This window comes from Helianthus annuus, chromosome 15 (assembly GCF_002127325.2).
Source record: "Helianthus annuus cultivar XRQ/B chromosome 15, HanXRQr2.0-SUNRISE, whole genome shotgun sequence".
Taxonomy (NCBI): domain Eukaryota; kingdom Viridiplantae; phylum Streptophyta; class Magnoliopsida; order Asterales; family Asteraceae; genus Helianthus; species Helianthus annuus.
In genome coordinates, this window is record NC_035447.2 from 4,791,974 (window position 1) to 4,817,055 (window position 25,082).

General features: G+C 36.3%; 3 protein-coding genes across 4 annotated transcripts in view; 1 reads left to right on the plus strand and 2 right to left on the minus strand.

The window, feature by feature from the left end:
- The first annotated feature begins 236 nt into the window (after positions 1 to 236).
- On the plus strand, positions 237 to 3,351 carry LOC110910266 (transcription termination factor MTERF4, chloroplastic). Its single transcript, XM_022154963.2, has 2 exons — positions 237 to 328; positions 1,476 to 3,351. The coding sequence occupies exon 2, from the start codon at positions 1,505 to 1,507 to the stop codon at positions 3,053 to 3,055; it is 1,551 nt and encodes a 516-aa protein (XP_022010655.1). The 5' UTR covers positions 237 to 328; positions 1,476 to 1,504; the 3' UTR covers positions 3,056 to 3,351.
- Positions 3,352 to 4,869: 1,518 nt separating this feature from the next.
- Positions 4,870 to 8,815, minus strand: LOC110910265 (protein RESISTANCE TO PHYTOPHTHORA 1, chloroplastic). Of its 2 annotated transcripts, none has more exons than XM_035984103.1 (4): positions 8,390 to 8,815; positions 6,761 to 6,971; positions 5,797 to 5,966; positions 4,870 to 5,049 (listed from the first exon to the last, which is right to left on the minus strand). In XM_035984103.1, exons 1-4 carry the CDS (start codon positions 8,636 to 8,638, stop codon positions 4,999 to 5,001), a joined length of 681 nt encoding a protein of 226 aa, XP_035839996.1. In that variant the 5' UTR covers positions 8,639 to 8,815; the 3' UTR covers positions 4,870 to 4,998. The 2 variants fall into 2 exon arrangements, with proteins under 2 accessions (XP_035839996.1, XP_022010654.1); XM_022154962.2 differs by having other exon boundaries at positions 4,870 to 5,053.
- A 2,028-nt stretch (positions 8,816 to 10,843) lies between these two features.
- LOC110910264 (piezo-type mechanosensitive ion channel homolog) overlaps positions 10,844 to 25,082 on the minus strand; it is a 31,002-nt gene continuing 16,763 nt past the window's right edge. Inside the window, exons 16-24 of the mRNA XM_022154961.2 lie at positions 24,576 to 25,055; positions 19,883 to 22,407; positions 18,682 to 19,077; positions 17,305 to 17,463; positions 15,969 to 16,472; positions 14,371 to 14,515; positions 12,652 to 12,796; positions 12,025 to 12,179; positions 10,844 to 11,246 (exon numbers count right to left, since the gene is read on the minus strand). Coding sequence (XP_022010653.1) covers positions 12,044 to 12,179; positions 12,652 to 12,796; positions 14,371 to 14,515; positions 15,969 to 16,472; positions 17,305 to 17,463; positions 18,682 to 19,077; positions 19,883 to 22,407; positions 24,576 to 25,055 — 4,490 coding nt within the window. The 3' untranslated portion in view covers positions 10,844 to 11,246; positions 12,025 to 12,043. The remainder of the gene's footprint in view (positions 11,247 to 12,024; positions 12,180 to 12,651; positions 12,797 to 14,370; positions 14,516 to 15,968; positions 16,473 to 17,304; positions 17,464 to 18,681; positions 19,078 to 19,882; positions 22,408 to 24,575; positions 25,056 to 25,082) is intronic.

Consider the following 25,082-nt stretch of genomic DNA (forward strand, 5'->3'; position numbering starts at 1 on the left):
AAAATAAAAATCATGTTAACGACAAAGATATAGTAAATTAAAAAAAAAAAAAAAAACTCAAAATAATTTAAGTGTGTTTGGTAAAAATAGATTAAATTCCTTTTCACCATTCGTTGGTTAAAATAAAAATAGAAATAAAATTAAAATTAAAATTAAAAATAAAATAACCCTAAACTAAACTAAAGCAGCCGTCCAGTCCTGCTCTTGTCTATCTTCTCCATCTTCTAAACCTGAAAAACAAACAGCCGACTGACTGACAGATCTTCTTTCTTTCATTCTACGAAGGGAGGGAAGGTAAGGTTCAATCAGCCAGCAAGCAAGCAAGCAGGTAAGCTTCGATTAGCCACCATTTCTTCTCTATTACATATGAGAGATATGCAGTTTCTGGCTGTAGATAAAGCGCCTCACGCTTTTTAAATCAAGCGAATAATGAACCGACCCGTTTGGATTTCAAGCTGGCCAAACCGGTCAACTTGCTTTTGTTTGGGCGGTTCGGTTGGTTTTAAAGGTTTATGAGCATAGGGTAACGATAGTGTAAAAAGGGCCTAAAGTGTATTATAACACTATATATAATACTATTTAACACCATATAAACACCGTATAACACTATGTAACACTATATATCATTATATAACAAATATAACACTATACATCTATTATAGACATGCTATCAGACAACCTATAGTGTTATATTTATTATATAATGATATATAGTCTTACATAGTGTTATATGGTGTTACATATTGCCATACGGTGTTTATATGGTGTTATATAGTGTTATAATACACTTTGAACACTTTTTACAGGATCCTCTACCTATAAGCATAATACCATATTTTATAAACAATTTGGTATAGAACAATAACATAATTACAGGTTTGACCATGAGTGTTATTTCAATTGGCACATTTCTATGTTTCTTGTAAACATAGTTGTTAAAAGTCATCGCCTCTTGCGCCTAGGCCCATTTTTCAGGCGAAGCGAGTCAGTTGCGCTTTACTTCTCCAGGTGATGGTTTAGGCGCACATTCCGGCGGGATTCCTAGATTCCGGAGAGTTTCCGGCCAAATTCTCTAAATTCCGACAAGACTCTAGCCAGATTTCTTCTTTTATCTAAGGAAAACTACTTTTCTACACTAATAATTGAAAACTTTTTGTACTAAATAGATGATATAAAGTCTTATATAATAGATTTTGGTTATTTTATTTAAAAAATAGTATTCTTTTTCTAAAACATAATATATTAATTTTTTTTTTTCATTAAGCGCTTTATTTTTCTCAGGCCCTCGCTTTTTTGCGCTTTGAGCCTAGGCCGCAGGCAAGACCTATGCGCCTTGAGTGCGCCTAGCGCCTTTAATAACTATGCTTGTAAACAATGGACCTAGAATTCATCTGTATGACTGTATTGCGATTCGCCTCTATAGTTTGCTTCTAGTACACATCTTGATAAGGCTTCTAAATCTTGCAATATTATAGAGTGCAGATTCTTTTGGATTTCAGCAAGCATGAAGATCATAGGCTGTAACTGCATACCGAAATCAAGTGTTTTAATCATGCAACACGAGTTATCTTCCCTTGTGTTTTGCAAGCCAACATTATTGATTCCGAGTTATTACCAAAAGAGAAATAATTTTGTCACAAAGTTGCAATGTTCTGTTGCTAGTAGACCATATGCCTCGAGTTCAGATTCCGTTCGTTCGAATAAAAAACAAGGAAAATCATCATCGTCGTCATCGTCATTATATGGTCGTGCAAGTTTATTAGAAATGAAAAACGAAAGAATTGCGAACCGAGCCCGTGTGTACGAGTTTTTAAGAAGTATCGGTATAGAACCAGACGAGCTTGACGGTTTAGAGCTTCCTGTAACCGTTGATGTTATGAAGGAGCGTGTCGATTTTCTTCACACACTAGGGTTGACAATCGAAGATATAAACAACTATCCTCTTGTTCTCGGTTGTAGCGTCAAGAAAAACATGATCCCGGTTCTAGATTATTTGGGTAAATTAGGCGTTAAACGATCAAATTTAACCGAGTTTTTACGACGGTACCCTCAAGTTCTTCATGCCAGTGTTGTAGTGGATCTCGCACCCGTTGTTAAGTATCTTGAAGGCATGGATATTAAACCGAACGACATTCCTCGAGTTCTTGAAAAGTATCCGGAAGTGTTGGGGTATAAACTCGAGGGTACAATGAGCACGTCTGTCGCTTATTTAGTCGGAATCGGAGTTTCAAGACGAGAAATTGGCGGGATTCTAACGAGATATCCCGAAATTTTAGGAATGAGAGTCGGCAGAGTGATCAAACCGTTCGTCGAATATCTTGGAAGTTTGGGAATCCCGACATTAGCCGTGGCCCGGTTAATTGAGAAACGACCGCACATACTCGGGTTCGGGTTACACGATCAAATCAAACCAAACGTTAAGTTGTTAACTGAATTTGGTGTTCGGGAAGCATCGATTTCTTCCGTAATCGCACAATATCCCGAGATTATAGGGCTTGATCTTGGCGTGAGGCTACCGAAACAACACGATTTCCTTACGTCCCTTGTTGATTTGAGCCGTGAAGATTTCGGAAAAATGATAGAGAAAATGCCGCAGATTGTAAGTTTGAGTAGCGCGGCGGTTGTGAAGCATGTCGAGTTTTTGAAAAGTTGCGGTTTTGCTGAAAACCAAGTGAAGAAGATGGTTATCGTGTGTCCGCAAGTGCTTGCACTGAATATGGATATAATGAAATTAAATTTCGATTATTTTCAAGATAAGATGGGGCGCGAGTTGGACGAGCTAGTTGATTTTCCGGCTTTCTTTACGTACGGTTTGGAGTCGACTATAAGACCGAGGCATCGGATGGTTGCTAAAAAGGGACTTAAATGTTCTCTTGCGTGGCTTCTTAACTGTTCGGATGCTAAATTTGAGCAAAGGATGAAATACGACACGATAGATATCGATGAGATGGAAGATGAGTCGTCGTTTGACATGAATAGTTTAACGCGGCCTAGAAACAACGAATCGGATTCTGATTACGATGAAGATGAAGATAGCGATGAAGAATATCTATAGGGAACTTTAGCGAAGCGGTCTCAACGAGCAAAATATATTTGGCAGCATGTAATATGTGTTAGTTTTACATTAAATTTGTTAACCTGTGTTTGTCATGAATTGGTTATTCATAATCAGTGACAGCACAGAATGAGTGAGTACCTAGGAGTTGTTTAAGAACCACATGATGTTGCATCCAACGACTACTTGTGAAACCAGCAACATCATCCGGTCCTGCATGGCGAGGCGATGTAGGACCAGATGATGTTGCATTGAACTAGTTGCGGTATAAATTTTATAGGCAAATTGGATTTAAATAATCCCAACTCATTTAATCACCAATAATAATCCGAACTATTTACTTTTGTTTGTAAAATACTCCCAGTTAAAAAAACACTAACTAGGTTAAAAAAAATGCTGACGTGGCTTGACACGTGGCAAATATTGATGATGTGGCAGCTGATGTGCCCGACTACCTGCCATTGCTTTGTAATTGCCCTTTTTCGTGTGGAATGATATTGTTGTGGTTTTTCTCCAAAAAAAGTTCGGTTTTAAACCGCTTTATAAGGGGAAAAAGGATCGGTTCAGTTTCAACCAATTTCTTCAAGGGGTTCTCAAACCGTCAGTTTTTTTGGTTTCAAACTAGTTTCTGGAGTTGTTCGTTCGTGTTTTTCCCCCGCCTCTACCTGGGACCCGGTCTACTCAGACTGCTGGGCTCATAGCTTGGTTTTAAAATGCGAGTGTGGTCAAGGCGGGTGGAAAACGCCTCAACTATGGTGAGTCTGAGGCCTAGCAATCCATGAAGTGGGCTGGAGGCTTCGCTTCAAGCGCTTCGTATAGAACGATAGAAATTTGATAGTGACATTTAATTGTATATAGCGTTAATCTCATCAATAGGTACTTGGATGTTTGCAGACTATACATTGATACATGCAATAAAAACACATTTAAAGTGAGTTCGAGTAACTTGTACATATGGGTTGTACTTTCAGATTCTTTTGATTGTACATAGAACTTTTTCTTAAATAAGAATATTGGATTTTAATAATCTCAACTGTTCGCCTTTGGCCACCAACAGTCCTAACTTCAAAAATAACCACTGGCAGTCCCAACTATTGACATATTGGTCATCAATGGACCCTGACTAACAGAACCCTAAGGCCGTTAGTCTCTAGTCGTCGCAAAACCGTTTTTGGCCAGGAAAAGGTTTCTAAATTAAGGTCTGATCTAAGTTTAAAAAGAGGTTTGGGACGAAAATGTTGAGTTTTCCGGCCAAAAAGTTGATTTTTCTGGGCACAAAGAAGTTTTCCAGCGAAAAAGGTGTTTTCCGATGACTTCCATAATTGGGGCTTTTACTAGAAGAATGTTCATAAAGGTTCGTAATAAGGTTACAAAGAGGTTTGAGAAAAAAATGTGGAGTTTTCTGGTCAAAAACGTTTTTCCGGCGACCGAAGACTAACGGAGTTAGGGTTTTGTTAGTCAGGGTCTATTGGTGGTCTATATGTTAATAGTTGGGACTACCGGTGGTTATTTTTGAAGTTAGGACTATTGGCGGTCAATGACGAATGGTTAGGATTATTAAAATCCAATATTCCTTTTCAATATTATTAAATATCTTGCTTTTTAGTGTTTAAAACAATGTTTTAAAATCCAGTTTTTATATCGTACCGGATTGGGCTAAACAATGGTTTAACCGGTACTACCGCCGGGTTTTAAAACATTGGTTTAAAAAGTAACAAGTTTTAATATTATTTAGAAATAATTTATTAGTTTTAGAAACACAAACGCTTTATGCAACGCCTCATGCCTCTGCTGATCTCGGCAATGTTTGAGCCTTTTGGTTATAAATCATTTTCTTTATGAATCATAAAAAGTATACATCATCAATACACAAAGGCTATGAATATCAATATACATCTTCCTACACTACTTTAAACAAATCCTGTGTGTTCTTAAATAAACTATTAAGTTCCAAACACCGTTTCGCAAGAACTATTCTCTTTTCTGCGGCCACCCTAGCTGAAAAAAAAACATTAAACAAACATTCAAAATTACTCGAGAGATAAAGAAGGCGTCATAAGATTTTGGGTTGAAACAATTCATGTTTTGGTATGGTTCGGGTCGGGTTGAATCCCCTAACATCATTTCAAACCCATCGAAAGATGGCCTCCTAAATCTTCGAATAAAAACATTTAGAGTAAAATGCAATTTTCGTCTTTGAGGTTTGGTCAGTTTTGCGACTTTTGTCCAAAGATTTGTTTTTCCGCAACTGGATACAAAAGGTTGGAAATCTTGCCATTTTCATCCGGCTCGTTAACTCCATACATTTTTCTCCGTTAGGTCAGGGGTCTTTTCGTCATTTAAATAAAGGGTAATTTGTACATTGCCCTTTAAGTTCACAAAAACGACGAAAAATACCCCTCACTTAACAGAGAAAAATGGATGGAGTTAACGAGCTGAATGAAAATGGTAAGATTTTAAACCTTTTGGATCCAGAGCGGAAAAACAAACCTTTGGACGAAATTCGCAAAACTGGTCAAACCTCAGGAACGAAAATGGCATTTTACTCACATTTTGGAGATTATTTGCATTGATAAAAAGAGACCGAACAAATTTCAATCCAATTGAGATGTTCCTCTTATAGTTAAATTCATGATTTGACCCGCTTAAGAGAAACCATAACCCAAATCAACCCATTCAAAAGTAAACGAGTCAAAATTTTTTGTCCATAAAGTGCAATAAATAATAGTAAAAAAATTTACCTTCCATGCATACATGGCGAAAAAAGCTACAGTATCTGCAGACCAGACAACGGCAAAAGATTTCAAGAAAAACGGGATTATAACATTCAGCAACGGGACGACAAGAAACAGATAGTTGAGAGCTTCCTTTTCATTTTTCGAGCAGTCTCTTGCACGAAGGGAAGGTATAGCTGCAAACAATTTAACTTTTAATATCAAGATCCAACTGAATTAAGATATTATGGTTTAGAGGAATTTTAACCCATTTAACTGGTTCTCTCTCTTTTTCTTTTTTTTTTACCCATTTGACCCGTTTCAGATTAAACATAACCAAAATCAGGTAATTGACCGATTAGTAAGTAAACTAGATTGTTGCCATTGGCTGCGCGTTGCGGCGGCGACGCATTAGTTGTTTATAGCAGGGGGGACGTTATGTGATGTGTTAACCATATTAAAATGCATTTTTCGACGTATCCGATCTAACTCAATGTAACCTACATAAGCATTGCGCTTACAGTGTACGATGATGACATTAACGTTTGGTGCCCACACGTGACGTTACGCGTCTTTGACTTTGTTACACACGTTAAGTTTGTGACATTAACGCCATTAGGCATAGATAAAAAAAGAGTATGTCTCGGTCGTTGCAGTGTAAAGTCGTAAAAGTAATTCAAACAACGATGCTTAGTCGTAAAAGTAGGCATTAAAGTGGTTAGGGATAGATAAAAAAAAGTATAATAATGTGACGCACATTGCGCTGTATTGTCGTAAAAGTAATTCAAAGAAAATGAGGTGTCAAGTTATTAAGTAGAAAAGTTTGGAGGGTTAAAGTTGTCAATTACCAAACATTAGAATTGAATGGGTAACTTATTTAAAGAATCCGGACTCATGACTTGTTCGTCATGTTTCCTTTAAAGCTACGTTAACGTAAGGGATAAAAAAAGACACGATAGACAATGAAAGCAGAGCCTAGAGTGATACTTACTAAACATCCAGATTGACCACATCCCCATTAGTCTCCAGATATCAGGTTCATTTGATGGGAATATAAGGTTATAAGACAGAGCTCCACCCAACAACATTGAAGCGTATGCTTGAACCTCAAAAACAGTGTATAATGTTGATCCAGGTACAGCTGGATTCTTTGAAGCTGTCGAAGCCCTCGGTGCAAATGTAGCAGCCGTTTTCTGCACAACCTGTTACACCACATGGAATTTATACACTATTTTGTTGATAACCATTTTATAAAGACGTAAATTAGGGGTAAAAATTAAACGTCATAGGTTGACTTGACTAACCCGTTTAATAAACTTGTCGTGTTTATTGTATTAAAACTAAACTACGCATGTCAACCCATTTAAAAGTTAAAAACTAGGATAAAAAGTGACATAATATATGTTATGTAAGTTTAACCCATCAATATACCTCTTTAAACCTCCTTATAACTTAATTTAAGCAGGTTACAGGATTCGTGTTAAGATTACATGTTTTCAGTGTGTACGGGTTAACGTTAATGTCTTTGACAATATAAGTGCATGCGTTGCGTTCAGATTCATCAATCTTTTACGGTTTTACCCATACTATGATACTGTTCTATTCTGTAAATACATATTTATATTTAAACGCAATTAAACAAATAATAGATTCTTTTATAGGTTTACGAGCCTATTCGAACCTGATAAGTGAAACTTGGACTCGAGCTCCACAGATTGGGCTCAAGCTCGGCTCAGTTAAAGTTTTAAGTTGGTCGATATCAATTAACTCACAATCGGCTTAGCTCGTTCAAACCCCTGCACCTAACCACTAGGTAAACTAACGTTCTTTGCTTTCAGAACATCCAGTTCATTCAGGATTTCAACACTACATTCAAACATTGTTGTAACAGTGTTCATAGACTCATATATAGGGCTGCAAACGAATCAAACGTTCAACGAACAGTTCGTGAACCGTTCGGCGGGAAGTTCATTTGTGTTCGTTCGTTTTTTAAATAAACAAACACAAACAAGAAAATTCGTTCGTTTAGTTAAATGAACAAACATGAACAAAGGTTGTGTTCGTTCGTTTATGTTCGTGAACGTTCAGTAACATGTTCGTTTGTGTTCGATACTTCATTAGTGTTTTTAGTTTTTATATTTATTTAAATACTTCAAAATTCCGACAAATTAAATATCTAATAAGTGTCGGTGTATTATATATTCTGTTCATGAACGATTGTTTGTGTTCGCTTATTTCCATTTGTTGTGCTCATTTGTGTTCGTTGCCTAAAATTAACAAACAAACACAAACGATCACAAACAAGTTCATTTCCTTAACAAACGAACATGAACATAAAATCTCGTTCGATAAGTGTTCGTGAACGGTTTCGGTTCGTTTACAGCCCTACTCATATAGTACTTGTATCAATCATTACTACTGAATCACTAATCATTGTATTTCATTCAGTAATCAGACATGATATTATTATTATTATCCAAATCTGGCGTGATTATTATCCTAACTGTCAATCTCAACCGCTTTAATCACTAACTTATTCCGTACCGTTGTTAACAATTAACATCTCGTTCGTTCAGCATCTAAAACAAACTGTACTGTAAAATCAAGCTTTCGTGTTTACCTTTTTTAGGTCTTTCTCGATCGCCGCACCACTCACCGATGCTCCGATCGAGCTCGTGTTCGTCACATCAACTGATTCCTCTTTACCGTCCTCTTCTTCAACCGTTTTCGTATCTAATTCATTCGCAGATGCACGAACACTGAAGTTTTTCGTACGAAATCGATAATTCAATCTCAGAATCGAAGGATTGATCGAGAAGAAACTTGAAATCGGCGGTTTGTAGACGGAAGTTGGAAGTAAAGTGTTCATGTTCTTCGATGAAGAAGGTATGGAGGAGAGGTTGTTATAGTTTGAAAGGTGTGTCGATTAAACGACGTCGCATTTGAGGTTGCACCAGTCGACGTCGTTGTTCATGAGGTTTTCAGTGGGGGAGATAAGGAAGGGATGGAGGAAGATTTTTGATAATTTGAAAGCTCTGATTGTGAAACGACGTCGCAGGCTAATTTTATGATACAGCCCTTGTAGTTTTGGAAGGTTGATGAAAGTTGTCTTCGGAACAAATTATTTTTTTTATAATATAAAAAAGTTTAGTGGTTTAATTGAGAAAAACTAAAACTATATTGTTACCAGTTGGTTTTTAAATAATTGAATTGAATTGAACTGAACTGAACTAGTTTTATGTCCCATCTATTTTGTGGGGCACTAGGGCAAAAATTTCTCAACCAATTAAAACAAAACACTACAATAGTTTAGCTAGAAAGAAAACTAAAGTGATGACGAGACTGTAATTTTGAGTTGGGAGAAAAATGTAATTTACAATGACCAATGAGCGAGTGCTAGCGAATAAAAATAACATCGAGTCAACCAACTAAAATGAAATACTACCATAGGCTTACTAAAAAAAACTAAAACAATGGCAACAATGTCATTTTGAATTGGGGGAAAATTGTAATTTTGATTGGGGTTAAAATCGTAGTTTGTCAAAAGCTACAACGATGACAAGCCTGCAATTTTAAACTGGGGGCAAAATCATAATTTTGACTGGAGGTTAAATCGTAATTTATCAAAAGCTAGAACGATGACAAATATGAAGGTAAAGAGGAAACTGCACTAAAGAAAGATACAATTTTTTTCGTAAATGTTTTTTTATTAGTATAGATAAATTACGGATTGATGATGATACATATATAAAAGAAACTTGATGTTTTCTTTTATTAGTATAAATAAATAAATTAGGAGTTGGCGACGAATACATACATAAAAGAAACTTGTTAGTTGATCATAAGGCTACAAATACGCTCAAACAGTTGGTTATTATACGTTTTATGGAAAAGCGGTTTACTTTTACTATTTTTAAATTTCTAATGAAATAATTGTATTTTGTTTTGGTAGGGTAAGGATAGTGTAAAAAGGGCCTAAAGTGTGAGAAGTGTAAGAAGTGTATTATAACACTATATATAATACTATATAAAACCATATAAACACCGTGTAACAATATGTAACACCATATAATACCATATAACACTATGTAACACTATATATCATTATATAACAAATATAACACTATAGGTTGTCTGATAGCATGTCTATGATAGATGTATAGTGTTATATTTGTTATATAATGATATATAGTGTAACATAGTGTTATATGGTATTATATGTTGTTACATATTGTTATACGGTGTTTATATGGTGTTATATAGTATTATATATAGTGTTATAATACACTTCTTACACTTTTCACACTTTGAGCACTTTTTACAGGATCCTCTACCTGTTTTGGTATATTAACATTTTATAATCCGTATTGGTGGTACTATTTATATCTAATTTGTTTTGAGAAAATTGCTACAGGCTTGAAACTGGTAAAGTTGAGTTGACTACAAACATGGGTGTTTCTGGAAATTGGATTAGAGCGCTAATAGGATTGAAGAAAGAAGAAAAAACACAAAGTCCAACAAAAGATGGACATGTTAGTATTTATGTCACTTTGTCTTTTCCCAATATAACCAAGTTATATCATTTGCATCTTAGTGAATGGAATATAGTGTTACATTATAATGCTTAAGGGTTTGTTCATCATTTTCATCTATACTTCTTTTTAGATTCTCTATGTAGTTGATTGGTTATCTATATTAGTTTATGCACAAACGGTCAGGTCCCGAGTTGTTGGTTTTTCAGATTGAATTGAATGATGTTTGGTGATGGCGTCATTTTTCTGTGTGGTTGCTAGCTCCTCAAGCGTGCCCTTAAAACCAAGACCCGAGAGTTTAGTCACACGTAGGACGAAATCATTCAACCTTGATCGTACTAAGCGGAATGTAACAAACAGTTGGCTTCTACCTTATGTGAAACCGAACGCCGGGCATTCTTCTATTCCGATTTTTAAATAGTATTAAATTTGAACATAAATAATTGGTTTTTAGTTGAAGCCGCATTTAACGCGGGTATTAGCCTAGTACATACATAAAAGAAACTTCTTAGTTGATCATAGGGCTGCAAATACGCTCAAACAGTTGGAAATAATACCAAAACTAGGCCTTAAATGCATACATATTAACTTATACAAAGAACCCAAAAGGCTTGACAAATTCGAGACGAGTTAACAACTCAAACCGACTCTTTATAGGTTCCAAATTCATATATTGGTACTCAAAATTGATACATTTTGACGCGATCTAACTTGATCATGAATTACTCGTTAACAACTTGACTTGTTTGTATCCCTATTGATCTTTGAGATTGCACACAATGATCAAAATGCTAGTTTACAGACAAGAAAGTAAGCATCACTCGTGTTTCATCATAGCCCAAGTCGTTTTTAAGGTTTATAAGAGCGCCTTGTACTCCTTGAAATGCTAGCCCACTTTGTCCATTGGCATTCCGGTCTCTCTTACCGTTTCTCAAGTTGCAAAAGCTATTAAGAAAGGGTAGATAAGCCATTTCAAATAACGAATAAGAAAACATAAAATGAAACTAAACACTGGTGGTGTAAACGAGCTGAGCTGCTTTTGAGCCCCCGGAAACCGGCTACGCTAAAAGCTCGAAACGATTCGAGCTTAAACCCAAAACCCTAAGTTGGAGCCATTTAGAGCTCGAGACCGAGCTTGTGTAGGCTTGTGAGCCTAAACAAACATATGATTTACATAAATATAATATATGATTAATATAACAAATATATAGTTACATAAAAGATATTATATATATATATATATAATTATGATAAAAAAATTACTAAACAATAATATTATAATACATATAAGGAGGACAAGAAGGTAATTTTACATATTCTTTTAAGACTTTAAGTAATTACAAGTTTTAAAACATATGGTAAAATACTTTAAAACCTATTGTTGACTTTTAAACCAACTTTCCCCCATGATTTTTAAACGGGCATAACTTTTTTCATGCGTTAATATTTAAAAAAACTACACCATGAAAACAAGCATTGTGTTCTCTTTAAATTGAGTATGGTATTGCTAAAGAAGTTTTTTACTAAAAAAATAACGTGTTGCATAAGTGTTTGTGTTCCCCGCCGCATTGCGCGGGCACCCCTCTAGTACATATAGAAACAATTATATATCTATATGTATAACTAAAATAACTAAATAATGAACGAGCCGAGCCGAGCTTGAGCTTTGGCTAGCTTGGGCTTGGCTTGGCTCGACTCTTGCACCCAAACTAAAGAAACTTGCCTTATGATTTATTAGATGGCTAGTCGGCATTCGTGTACTCGAGCAGCATGTGTGGTGACCTGTATATTTTCACCAATGTCCAGTATAAAACCTCCTCAACTACGAGTTCCCCTTCGGCTCTAGCAGCATATATATCCTCACAAATGGCAATTAACCTATGAACAAAACACAAGTTTTAAGAGCACATAAATAAGAAGAAAAAAAATAGAAAGTATTCCACATAGATCGTTATACTGTTCATTGTTGCAACTTGCAATATCAATAAGATTATAAATTCCAATGATTGTTTCAAATTAATGTTGGAGCTTACTTTTGGCCCATTTACCTAAATTTAGTTTATACAGTTTGATTTAGGTTGTGTTTTATCTCAATCCAGGCAAACAGATCAAGAGGACTGAAATTCGTCTAAACTCTAAAGTAGTTTTGTTGTAATCACATATAATACATTAATAATTTTTATTTAAAAGGAGAAGAAATTGTTGGCTAGTCAACCCAATTTGACCCATCCTATTCAGAACCGTATTGGAACACCCATTTTGATTTGTTATCCAAACTACTCAAACTACTGACCCACACATTTCCACCTTTTTTACGACTAGTATGAATTCGTTTACTACTAAGCTGTACCTGTCACAAGACGGAAGGTTTTCGAATGGAATTCTCATCCTCAAGTCAGAGCATTGAAGCCTTATGAACCGGCCGACTGCTAACACAAATGTAATGTAGAGACCCCATATACTTGATTTGCTAAGCGTCTCTCCAAGAAGACCCTCTTAGATTAAAAGAAATAAAAACATCATCAATTATTGTTGTTTTATGGATAAATTCCATATATTAAAAGATATAAAAACATCATCAATTATTTTTGTTTTATGGATAAATTCCATATACATCCTTCTAAAGGTTCAAAAGTACACATATATCCTTCTAAACTTCATAGTATCATTTGCCCTTTCAAAACACAAGAAGTATCATATTTATTCACTCTTAGGAATATTAAATAAAACAGTAAAGTACACGGATGGTCCCTGTAGTTAACCAAAGTTTTGGATTTGGTCCATAGCTTTTCAAAAGTATACAGATGGTCCATGAGGTTTGCATTTTGTAACATATTTAGTCCCCAGCTAACAAATCCAAAGGTTTTAGCATGTCCAAGTAAATGTGTTACAAAGTGCAAACCACATGGACCATTCATGTACTTTTTGAAACAGCTGGGGGACTAAATGCATCACAAAGTGCAAACCATAGGGACCATTTGTTTACTTTTAAAAAGTTAGGGACCAAATCCAAAATTTTGCTAAACCACAGGTACTTCACTCTAAATAAAATCAGTTACTTATTATAAGAGTGATTTATTGAATAAATAAATAGGAAATAACACTAGGGTAGTGTTTGGTATGCAGGAATGAGAGGTGGAATGGAATGGATGATTACGAGGGAATGAAGGAAAGGGTGTTTGGTTGGTCAATGGAATGGAATCACCCATTCCAAAATGCATTCCATTCCCTCAAAATCATTCCTTCCATCCCCCATGTTTTTTTTCCATTCCATCACCTCTTGCACCATTCATCAACAACACCACAACCCACCACCTTCGCCACAACCCACCACCACCACCACCCACCACCGACGCCATCGCCGCCACCCGCCACCACCTCACCCCGACAGCCACCGCCGCCACCCACTCGCAACCGTTATCACCCACAGCTGCCACCAACAGCTAACGACACTTGCCGCCGCCGCCCACCACCATCGTCGACGCCACCACCAACCGCCGCCGCCGCCACCTCTGCTGCCATCCACCACCAACGACCACCTTGCCACCACCACCACTCGTCGTTGCCGCCGCACTGCCACTCGCCGCCACCACCACCACCCATCGCCGCTGCCGACACCCACCACCGCCACCTATAACCACCCACAATCACTACCACCGACCACCACCACCACTCACCGCTGATTTTATTACTCCGTTTTTCTTGCCTACCGAACAATACACAATAATAACTCATTCCATTCACACATGGTAACCAAACAAGACATGGAATGGTAATGATCCATTGCATTCCCTCGTCCATTCCATTACCTCGTCCATTCCATTCTTTCGTCCATTCCATTACCCCATACCAAACAGACCCTAGTACTGTTATCACCTTAATGTATAATGTCCTCTTCATTTGTTCAGTCTTTTTAGAAGTCACGGTTTTACTTTTTAATTTATATACTATAGAACGCGTAAATGTAATGTATTTTGAAATATGATCCTATACAATTTAAAAGGATCTATATGAAATTTTGAACTTCAAGAAGATGCATATAAAAATGACACTTGTTTTGTAGACTTACGGGGCGTTTCCTCCGAAACAACGATGGCCCTGGGCCCCATCAAATCTCCACATACTTTTGAATCCAGCCAGCTAATATCATAAAAGGACCACCATTCTGAATTATTCTCACGGTTTAGGAGAAGCTTCGCATCCACGCCACCTTCCTATAAAATAGTAACATTAGGTATTCACAAAACTTCTTAGCTACGCTGTTGATGTGTTTCTAACCTAACCATATAGAAATGTTATAACAACACAAATACCTAAGACAGGATATTAATGTATTTATGTACAGTTGGATGTGGGTCATTTCCATTTCAAGCATATGACATTGCTCAACAATTTTAGGTGATTCTGATAATTAGACGGGAAATTTCAACCCTTTAATTATAAAAGGCTCGATTCAGGTTATGTTAAAATAAAGAGTAAAATTCCATTTTCGTCCATGAGGTTTGGCTACTTTTGCGACTTTCGTCCAAAGGTTTGTTTTTTCGCATCTGGATCCAAAAGGTTCAAATCTTGCCATTTTCATCCGGCTCGTTAACTCCATCCATTTTCTCCGTTAAGTCAGGGGTATTTCCGTCTTTTTTATTAACTTAAAGGGCAATTCGTCTTTTTCACTTTATGTACAAGCATTTAGCATAATTTACAAGTATTCGCTTAAAGGACAATTCAGTCTTCATCACTTTATCTACGCAAATACCCCTGACTTAACGGAGAAAAATGGATGGAGTTAACGAGCCAGATGAAAATGGCAAGATTTCAAACCTTTTGGATCCAGATACGGAAAAACAAGCATTTGGACGAAAGTCACAAAACTGGCGAAACCTCAGGGACAAAAATGGCATTTTACTCTATCACAAATCTTACTCATTTGGGCAAACCAAAAATGCTTTTGATGGAAATGCACCCATGGCCCATCCAACAATGGCTGTGAACACGTGTGTGCATGCGCAGGGGCAGATCTACATTGATTGGTACGGGTCACATGAACCCACGGCGTTTCGAAATTTTAATAGAGATTATACATAAATAACATGAATGAAGCCATAAATATTATTGTAGATGAACCCATAAGCAAAAATAATTCACAGTTCAGTGTATAAGTTCCTTCTTAACCATACAGAGGATCCCGAGTTCTAGTCCCACCGTGTCATTTTTTTGCAATGCTAATGGAATCTTGAATTACTTTTTTTCTTTCTTTATGTTCTTTTTGTCCTCTTTATTTCTTTTCTTTCTTTCTGTTATCAGTTTATGAATCAATTTAAGATTGTGTATTAGTTTCCTTTTTCTTATTTAATGGAATCATTAATTAAGTAAACTTTCAATTTATTAGTTTCCTGTTAGCTTAGAAATCATGAATATGATTATATGAACCCTGCTAATGTTTAATTGAATGATTATGCATATATTTGATGAACCTTACCCGACCCGACTCGAATCAAACGGAACCAAAAACCGACCCGAAAATTTAGATGCCCGGTTATATAAAATTACAGCATCTAAAAACAACGAACCCACTGGAAAAAATTCCTGGATCCGCCACTATGCGCCCCCGCGCTCGTGTGTGTGTGAGAGAGAAAGAGAGAGAGAGTATCTACAGTAGAGGGCATATACCTTTTGGTCAAAGAGTCTGACATCCCCAGAACCAGTGACCCGAAAATACCTAGGATAAGTGTTATTTGTCCTAAAGCTATCACTGGAACCATTAAGAACCTGCTTAAGTTCAGACGGATCAGGAAGATCTGACCGTTGAATATTTTGTTCATATTTTACAACTTCTTTGTTCTTAGGCCTGTCTCTTGTGAGTACCCACGAAAATTTCATATCCATTTCCACATCAAGAGACTGAATAAATGTAGTCTGAATGGCATCCGGAATAATCCACCGACTCACAGCATCAGCGTGGCAGCATATCATTTGAATATCATCGACATTATAAGAATCGAGATAATCATTGGGATCTAGATTTGTATACGACTTCAACACATTCCATGGTGTAATTGCACAAAGTGTTGTCTCATATAACAATAACCGTCCGCCGTTTGTCTTTATGTGAAACTGAACACTGGCATCGTTAATAGGGTTTGCTATGTTAGTTGGGTTACCACTACTATACATCTGCACGGGAAAACCACAAGTTTGCATCAATTAGAAAACCTTTTATGGAAAACATTGGTCTTAAGCAAATCAAATTCTTCATAAGCTAGTGGGCCTCTTACCTTTTACAGAATTTATAGTATAAAGCAAGCAGTTGATATTATAGACCTTTTAGATGGTTTTAAGGGTACAAAAACATATGAAGTATGAATTAGCTTATATGTTGTTTTATACTACTAGAGTGGCTCCGTAGGTAGAGATGTCGAGATGGGCGGGTCAGTCAGCTGAGTGATGGGTCAAAGTGGACTGATTCAGTTGAACTAAACAGTTTGTCTGTTTTAATGTTATATTATGTGCTAATTATGATTACAAAAACAGTACACATCAATAATCCAAATATTTCTATAAAACAATATGGGAGGTTGTATATATATATAACAAAAGAGGGTGTCTTAGGAATGGTACCGTTCTTTAATGTAAAAAAAATATATATTTTTTACGTGATTTTTAAGTACGTTTTGTCATAAATCTAAGTTGGTTTACGTTTGACGTAAATTTTCTCGGTAATGAGTCAGGTCAAATAGAATATGTTTTCATGCTTATTTTCATGTGCGTTTTCAGTTGGTCTATGTCTTGACGTAAATTTTGTTTGAAAACAAGTCGGGTCAAATATTTGACGGTATAAGTTCAAGTTACTTAAAGTTTCGATGCCGCCGCAACGCGCGGCGTGTCAAAATACTAGTTATAAATAACTTAGTGTGACTTTCAACTCATTCGTATCGTTCTTCTTTTAGCTAACTTTTAATTTGACTGAGATGAGAGTCAAGGAGGGAGTAATAGAGAAATATCTTACAAGCATGGGAGCCCAGATGACGCAGATTAATATAAAGAATAAGCATAAGCCATTGCAAAATTTGATAACTTTCCTCTGCTTCTGCCCTTGTCTATGACCAGCCCTGTTTAGGAGTGCATCAGATTTGACAAGGTATAGACTTGCATTTATGTCTTCCAACTATAAGCACAAAGTTACAGATATCAGTTTCTGTACACAACACTCATCCATGTAAGCTCCATATTACAAGGATACATACACTTCCAATATAGCATGCAACAGATGAAAATCATTCAATATGTAATGACGAAAATGAAATCTTTTGAAATGGTTAAAGGTTCTTTGGAAAACTACGTTTCCATTTTATTGGCCTCGAAAGATGCATTTTTTTTTTTTTTTTGAAATTCAGTTAAGGTTTTACACATTTACCATGCTTGGGTTTTCTGTATATTTATTATCTTAACTAGAGGTGGAAAATGGATAGGTTAGGCATGTCAAATAATCAGAATATAGGTTCAATTGAAAATGTGTTATTTTTATACGGGTCAAGTCGGGTCCACCCAAAACACTTTTTGTCCAATTTTTATATTAACTTACTAATAAATAGTTAATGTGTCCATATGATTACAAAAACTATATTACTGCAATAATAGTATAACTTTTTACATAAGACAATTCAGGAGGATTTATGCATTAATAAACCAATTTTGACACCCCTTAGGCACAAAAGGGCCAATTTCTTAAAATATAAAAAGAGCCAACACAACCGCAATGCACCAAACATAAAATAGCAATATGCTTTTAGTCGTCATCCGTTTTAGCATTTATAACTTTGTTTCAATTTCTTTGGTAATTTCAAGTTTTTTAGTAAAAGCCCACACAGGTAATTATAAGGTTATTAATAATGACCATCTATGGACATAAAAAACTTACATAAAATTAATTACCCATAGGGCCAAAAAAAGAATGTATATGGACAAAAAGAACTACAATTACCAAAGTGAACCTACCAAAAAACTTGATTATAAAAACTGACACAAAAAAGTTATACAATGGACCCCCATCAAAAGTATATTACTGTTTTGAGTAAAGTATGGTTCATCAAAATTTTGGATTTGGTCCCTAGCTTTCCAAAAGTACGCAGATGGTCCTTGTGATTTGCACTTTGTAATGCATTTATGCATTTAGTCCCCATTTTTTACCAAAAGTACATGGATGGTCCCCAACTTGGACATGCTAGAAACTTTAGATCTGTTGGCTGGGGGCTAAAAGCGTATAAAATGCAAACCACAAGGACCATTGGTGTATTTTTAGAAAGTTACGGATCAAAGCCAAAACTTTGTTAAACCACAGATGTGGTGGTGCTTTAAGAATGTGTAGATATGCGGGAATACTGACCTTTAGCCAGTCATACATCGTCAAAGATGTGGTGGTGCATGACCAATCAAGAACACATCTTAATTCATATAGAAACGGTAGTGCACGGTAGAGTCGGTAACCCAAATAATTTACTCTAGTAATACTGCTAGTCAGAAATTGCCTATACAGACTGCTTTTATGTGGGACCCCTGATTTTATTTGTATTGCTTGCAGGGCCAGAGATATTGCTTTAGTAACGTATATGGCACGGAGTGCTAAACCTGCTGCATTGTGCTGTGAAGGATCCAAACTCCAAGCATACTCAGTGACAAAGTATGTGAAAATTACTAAATTAAAAATGAAAAAGATTACTTTCCCAATGGCAAAGGAACATAAGTATATAACACGATCAAGCACAATCAAGAAGAAAATAGCCTGCAAAAAAAGGTAATGCAACTTAAATGAGCTTTAGGTTCCACCTTAAAAAAGATTATAGTTAGTAGAGCCGTAGAGGTCACAAAATCGGGGGTATGATTGGAAACTGAGTGTTAACAAAATTAGAGGTTTCTACATAACATACCAGTGTACTTTACATATTTATCCTGTTTATTCACTCTACCTTTTTGTACATTTGAATAACTAAAAGATGAACTTTTGTCCCGTTAGGATGTTACGTGGAACTTTTGTACCATTTGGGTCTCTATGTGGACTTGGTCTAACATTTGGGTCATCATTAAATACCCTATAATGACCCAAACGAGACAAAACATCCTTTTTTACTCAAATGAGTAAAGTACACGGATGGTCCCTGTGGTTTACCAAAATTTTGGATTTCTTCCCTAGCTTTCCAAAAGTACGCAGATGGTCCCTGTGGTTTGCACTTTGTAACGCATTTAGTCCCTAACTTGGACATGCTAAAACCTTTAGATTTGTTAACTGGAGACTAAATGCGTTACAAAGTGCAAACCACGGGGACCATCCGTGCACTTTTAGTAATCTAGGGACCAACTCCAAAATTTTGGTTAACCACAGGGACTGGACCATCCGTGTGCTTTACTCAAATATACAAAAAGAGTACAAGTGTATAAAATGGGAAAAAAGTGGAAGTACGTTTCAAGTGGAAAATCATAAAAAATTAATATAGATACTTTTAAATATATGACTTTTGACCCGTTTATATGGAAAAAGGTTGAAATTGCGACCTCTGAAAGTTAGTAACGAAATACGAAACAAAACTTGCCATTAAGATGAACACAAACTCCTTTGGAAACTGATCTTCCAGCTGATAAACATCTAGAAAATCATTTTTGTTCTTTATAACAGATTGATAGAAGATGGCGACCAAAAAGAAAACCGCCAAATCAGCACCAAATATGTACGCGTATAAATCAATCTCTCGTTTCCCTCCCCCTATTACCGAAGTAATAGAATAAGGGAAATCAATTTTGTCAGAATAACCCAAGTCTTGGGCTTCTGTTATCTCTTTCGCCACATCGGCAGCAGGAGTCAAAGACTTGTACCGTTCCGTTAAAATACATTCCTCCTTTATGGATGCATACGTCACTTCAACAACAGCTACTGCCACATTTGGACTATCTTTACTCTTTTCGATGCTACGAACTTGAACACTACTCGCACAAGGACATGCGTCAGGATCCGATTCGTTACATCTTGAGTTGTGAACGAATCTAAGCAGTTCGTTAACTCCAGATTCGATTCTTACCGGTTGAATCCCATATTCGGGCCATGAAGGAACATCTAACGATAACTGTATAAAATAAGGGGGTGATTCTGCTTCTTGTGTTAGTGAATTCCAGTATCTAACACAGTTTCCGATTATCAGTTTGGTTATTTTTGTAGCAAGGTGAAGCATTTGTTGTGTAGTTTCGCGCCAACTTGAACTCATAAGATTCTCTGTAGTGTTGAAGACTTTACTCCGGAGAGTGGTAAATTCGGTTGCGAAAATCCATTCACTGTCTTTAGCGGTTATGGAGCTTTGAATGAGGGTAAATAGGTAAACTAGAAAAAGTGGTAATAAACTAACTACGAACGAAGAGGTTATTCTTTGCGTAGGAAATCCCCATTCGGGAAGAGAAACCGATTCAATAGTGATGCCACAATGTTGAATAATGATTTGATACACATACTGGATTAAAATATAAAACTCTGTATAGATCAGCATCAAAACCCAAAAGATATAGTTAGGCCCTGTGTTGACACAAAGAGCGTATAAGAAGAGAGCTGCAAGATACACCATAGAAAGCAGGCTAAAGTTCCATAGAAAGACGAGAATAAAACACAAGTAGCAGACAACATCGTTGTTTGATTGCATCTGGTTCCATATATGTTGAAAGATTATCCCACAACTTGCTGAATCGGAACTAGTTCTACTTCTTTCGGATTGAATAGAAGATGAACGGTACGAACCCATGTGGATTTGACTTTCGTTTGGACTTTCTGTCTCACTATGTTTATCAGCTGCTGTAAATGATGTAGGTTCGTCTAAATCCGAATCCGAATCCAAGTCTAAATCTTGAGGGATATTTAAGTAATTTGCTATGTTGGAAACTGCTCGATTGCCGATTGATTGTACTTGAGAAACACCGTCACCTATTAATTGTACAGCAGAAATCAAAGTACTTTCTTTCATATGCCTTTTTCCTTCAAATTCAGTTACTTCAAGAAGATTCGAGTTTTCTCGAGACTCAAACGCTCGTAAACTTTCGGTTCCGTGAAACTCGTAGGGTAATACCAAATCCATATTAATCTCCGACTCTTGTTTCTGAAAAACGTCTTCTTTGTGAATGGCGGATTCGGTATTTACAGAGATAGCACGCCTTCTTCGTAAGCCTTCACCACGAGGTGAGACATCACAACCCTGTGCATGTGCATGTGCATGTGCGTGGGCGTGTGCTTGTGCGAGTGTGCATGCGTATGCATCATCATGATCATGAGCGTGAGCATGACCATGAACAGAACACGTGTGAAGCTGAATTTGTAAATTAAGCATTTCAGACTTCATTTTCTCGACTTGCATATTACGTTGCCGTTTTTTCTCTTCGTCTTCGCGAATATGTTGTAACTGTTCAGTTTTCCATGCTGCTATTTTCTCTTGTTCACGAACAATAGCACCGATTTGTTCAGCTTCAAGATATTGGAATACATAATTAAGCTCGGGGGAAGAAAACATGTATGACTGTAACGATACAAGAATAAAGATAATAATCTCAACCAAAGCAGACCTTGAGGTAATCCGAAATCCATAATCATACTTATAAAATCCAATAACCTCGTAAACATAATCAATTGTTTGACATTTCCCATCGTTAAACGCACCCACGAATGGCGATTGGTACGCAAGAGAGAGAACAATAACCACAAAGTTGTAAATCCTTAACCACTTAAAGATTTTGTTCTTTTTCTTTAGTATTGTAAGTCTCAATCGGAAAAGACATAGGGCAAAAGCAAGATATCCAAGGTGTAAAATATCGTATTCGAGAGTTCCCGTGATTAAAATAAGAGCAAGCACAAGATCCAAGAGATGACAGTAACAGTATAGTCTTAAGTAGTCAAGAAGAGTCCAAATGGTTTTGGTTTCAAGAGAGAGATCTCGCCAAACGAAGGAGTTTTTGCGTCGAGATATCATTTGTCGGTATGTATATGATCCTGAAAAACTGCAAAACCGATCTGCTCGAAACTTGAAACATGAACACATGAAGACTACAAAATAACTGATCAGAACTCTTGAATCATCAACAGTAAGTCCTACACAAAAGAGGAAAGTGAACAAAAATGTAAAGGAATGGAATTACAGAGTAACAGAACAAAGGTTCTTTACATTCTCTTATCATGTTTGGTTGAGTTGTTGTAACAATGAATGAATTTTCATATAAACGGTGAGGTATATGTAATCAACTCAAGTATTCAACTTTTTTCATCAAGGACACCTATATGAAACTATGTTACAGTCACCAAAGTATGTATTTCGTTTCCCAAATCTGCCTAAGAACATACGGAAATATCATAAAATGTCAAAAACATTTTACTTTATTTTTACTTGAGTAAAGTACACTGTACACATATGGTTTAACCAAAATTTTGGATTTATTCCTTGGCTTTTTTAAGTAAACGGATGGTCCCTGTGGTTTACGCTTTGTAACGCATTTAGTCTTCAACTTTTGCCAAAAGTACATGGATGGTCCCTGTGGTATGCACTTTGTAACACATTTAGTCACTAAACTTTGGGAACTAAATGCGTTACAAAGTGCAAACCATAACGACCATCAGTGTACTCTTGGAAAAAGTTAGGGACTAAATACTTTACAAAGTGCAACCGACAGGGACCACCCGTGTACTTTTGGAAAACTAGGGACTAAATCCAAAATTTTGGTTAACTACAGGGACCATGCGTGTACTTTACCCTTTTTAGTTTAAGTTATTGCTTATTGATAGCACGTAACAACGTAATTCTAATCTTTCCAAAAAACTTAAGCTATTTTCATCATTAATGATGTCTTTGGCCATATTTAGTAAAGTCGAAACAAGATAGATACTTGGTCATCTATAATTAGTTTGAATACATGGGTGGCCTCCACATAGATTATTCCGTTTCTGTACTAATATAGTAAAAGCTACTGAATTTTTTATGTACAAATAATACAAAATAAACATAATTAAATTTAAAACCCATTAAAACCTTATAAAAATGTAATTAAAAAGTTACTTTCAATTTAGAGTAGTAAAATGCCATTTTCGTCCGTGAGGTTTGAAATCTTGCCATTTTCATCCGGCTCGTTAACTCCATCCATTTTTATCCAATAAGATAGTTTTTGTCTTTTTTGTTAACTTAAGGGTATTTTCATCTTTTATAAATACTTGTACGAGTTAATTGCCCGGATGGTCCTTGTGGTTTCACATTTTTTCACGTTTAGTCCCCACCTTTCGAAAATAGCAAGTATGCTCCCTATGGTTTGCATTTTGTTACTCGTATAGTCCCCTGACATTTACTCAGGGGACTATCCGAGTAACAAAATGCAAACCATAGAGAGCATACCTGCTATTTCCAAACTATCTGGCATCTACTTAGGGGACTATCCGAGTAACAAAATAACAAACCATAGGGAGCATACCTGCTATTTTCAAAAGGTGGGGACTAAACGTGAAAAAACGTTAAACCACAGGGACCATCCGGGCAATTAACTCTACTTGTACATTATAATAAATGCTTGTAGATAAAGTGAAAAAGACCGAATTGCCCTTTAAGTTAACAAAAAATACAAAAATACCCCAACCTTAATGAATAAAAATGGATAGAGTTGATGAGCTGGGTGAAAATGGCAAGATTTCAAACCTTTTGGATCCAAATGCGAAAAAACAAACCTTGGACGAAAGTCGCAAAACTGGCCAAACCCCAGGGACGAAACTGGCATTTTACTCTTCAATTTATTTTTGGAAAAAAAAAATAAGAGTCAAGTACACGGATGGTCCTTGTGGTTAACCAAAATTTTGGATTTAGTCCCTAGCTTTTCAAAAGTACACGAATGGTCCTTGTCCTTCTGGTTTGTACTTTGTAACGCATTTAGTCCTCCACTTTTGTCAAAAGTAAATGGATGGTCCCTATGGTTTGCACTTTGTAAGTTATATCGCATTTAGTCAAATGCGTTACAAAGTGCAAACCATAAGGACCAACTGTGGACTTTTGGCAAAAGTTGAGGACTAAATGCGTTATAAAGTGCAAACCATAGGGACCATCCGTGTACTTTTTGAAAAGCTAGGGACTAAATCCAAAATTTTGGTTAACCACAAGGACCATCTGTGTACTTTACTCAAAAAATAATTTACTGGAGACCTGGAGTTATGTTTTTATTTTTTTCTATAGAGATTTGTGTTGTTCAAGATTACATGAATAAAACAAGGTATTAAGAGGGCAGTACCTAGCCAGCAGCTGCGGCAGAAGTTGAAATGTAATTCCGAAATGCGCCAGCAATCATGGCAATGTAAGGTAGCATCACTTGGAGTAAGTCCACTTAAATTCTCTTCGGTCTTCCAGATGGCAAAATATTCGAGTAAAAGAACAGTGGCAAACAATACAACAAATAACAACCATGATCTTTTCACTAGCTGCCGGTTTAGAACAACACAGACAGCAAGTGATGCGATATACAGCAATGATATTGCATTGAGCAGCGCAAAGCTTGCAAGAAGCAATACAATCATGGTAATCTCAAGACCAAAAAGTATGAACATATTCTCCATCCAAAACTTTAAGTAAATTTTCAAAGACGTCTTTTGCATTTCGAACCTCTCTTTTCTTAATGATTGAACTTGCTTCTTCTTCCATTTATGATTCTCGTTAACCTGTCCCCAGAAATATCCAAGCATGTATCTTCTATTGCTAGTCTTGGCTACTTCCACTACAACACATATATGAAAAATCTCAT

Coding starts and splice junctions, on each gene's coding strand:
- LOC110910265 (XM_035984103.1), bottom strand. CDS start 8,638: ATGAACACTTTACTTCCAACTTCCGTCTACAAACCGCCGATTTCAAGT. Junction 6,972..8,389: donor TCGAGAAAGACCTAAAAAAG/GTAAACACGAAA, acceptor GTGGTGTAACAG/GTTGTGCAGAAAACGGCTGC. Junction 5,967..6,760: donor GTGGTCAATCTGGATGTTTA/GTAAGTATCACT, acceptor AATTGTTTGCAG/CTATACCTTCCCTTCGTGCA.
- LOC110910266 (XM_022154963.2), top strand. CDS start 1,505: ATGAAGATCATAGGCTGTAACTGCATACCGAAATCAAGTGTTTTAATC.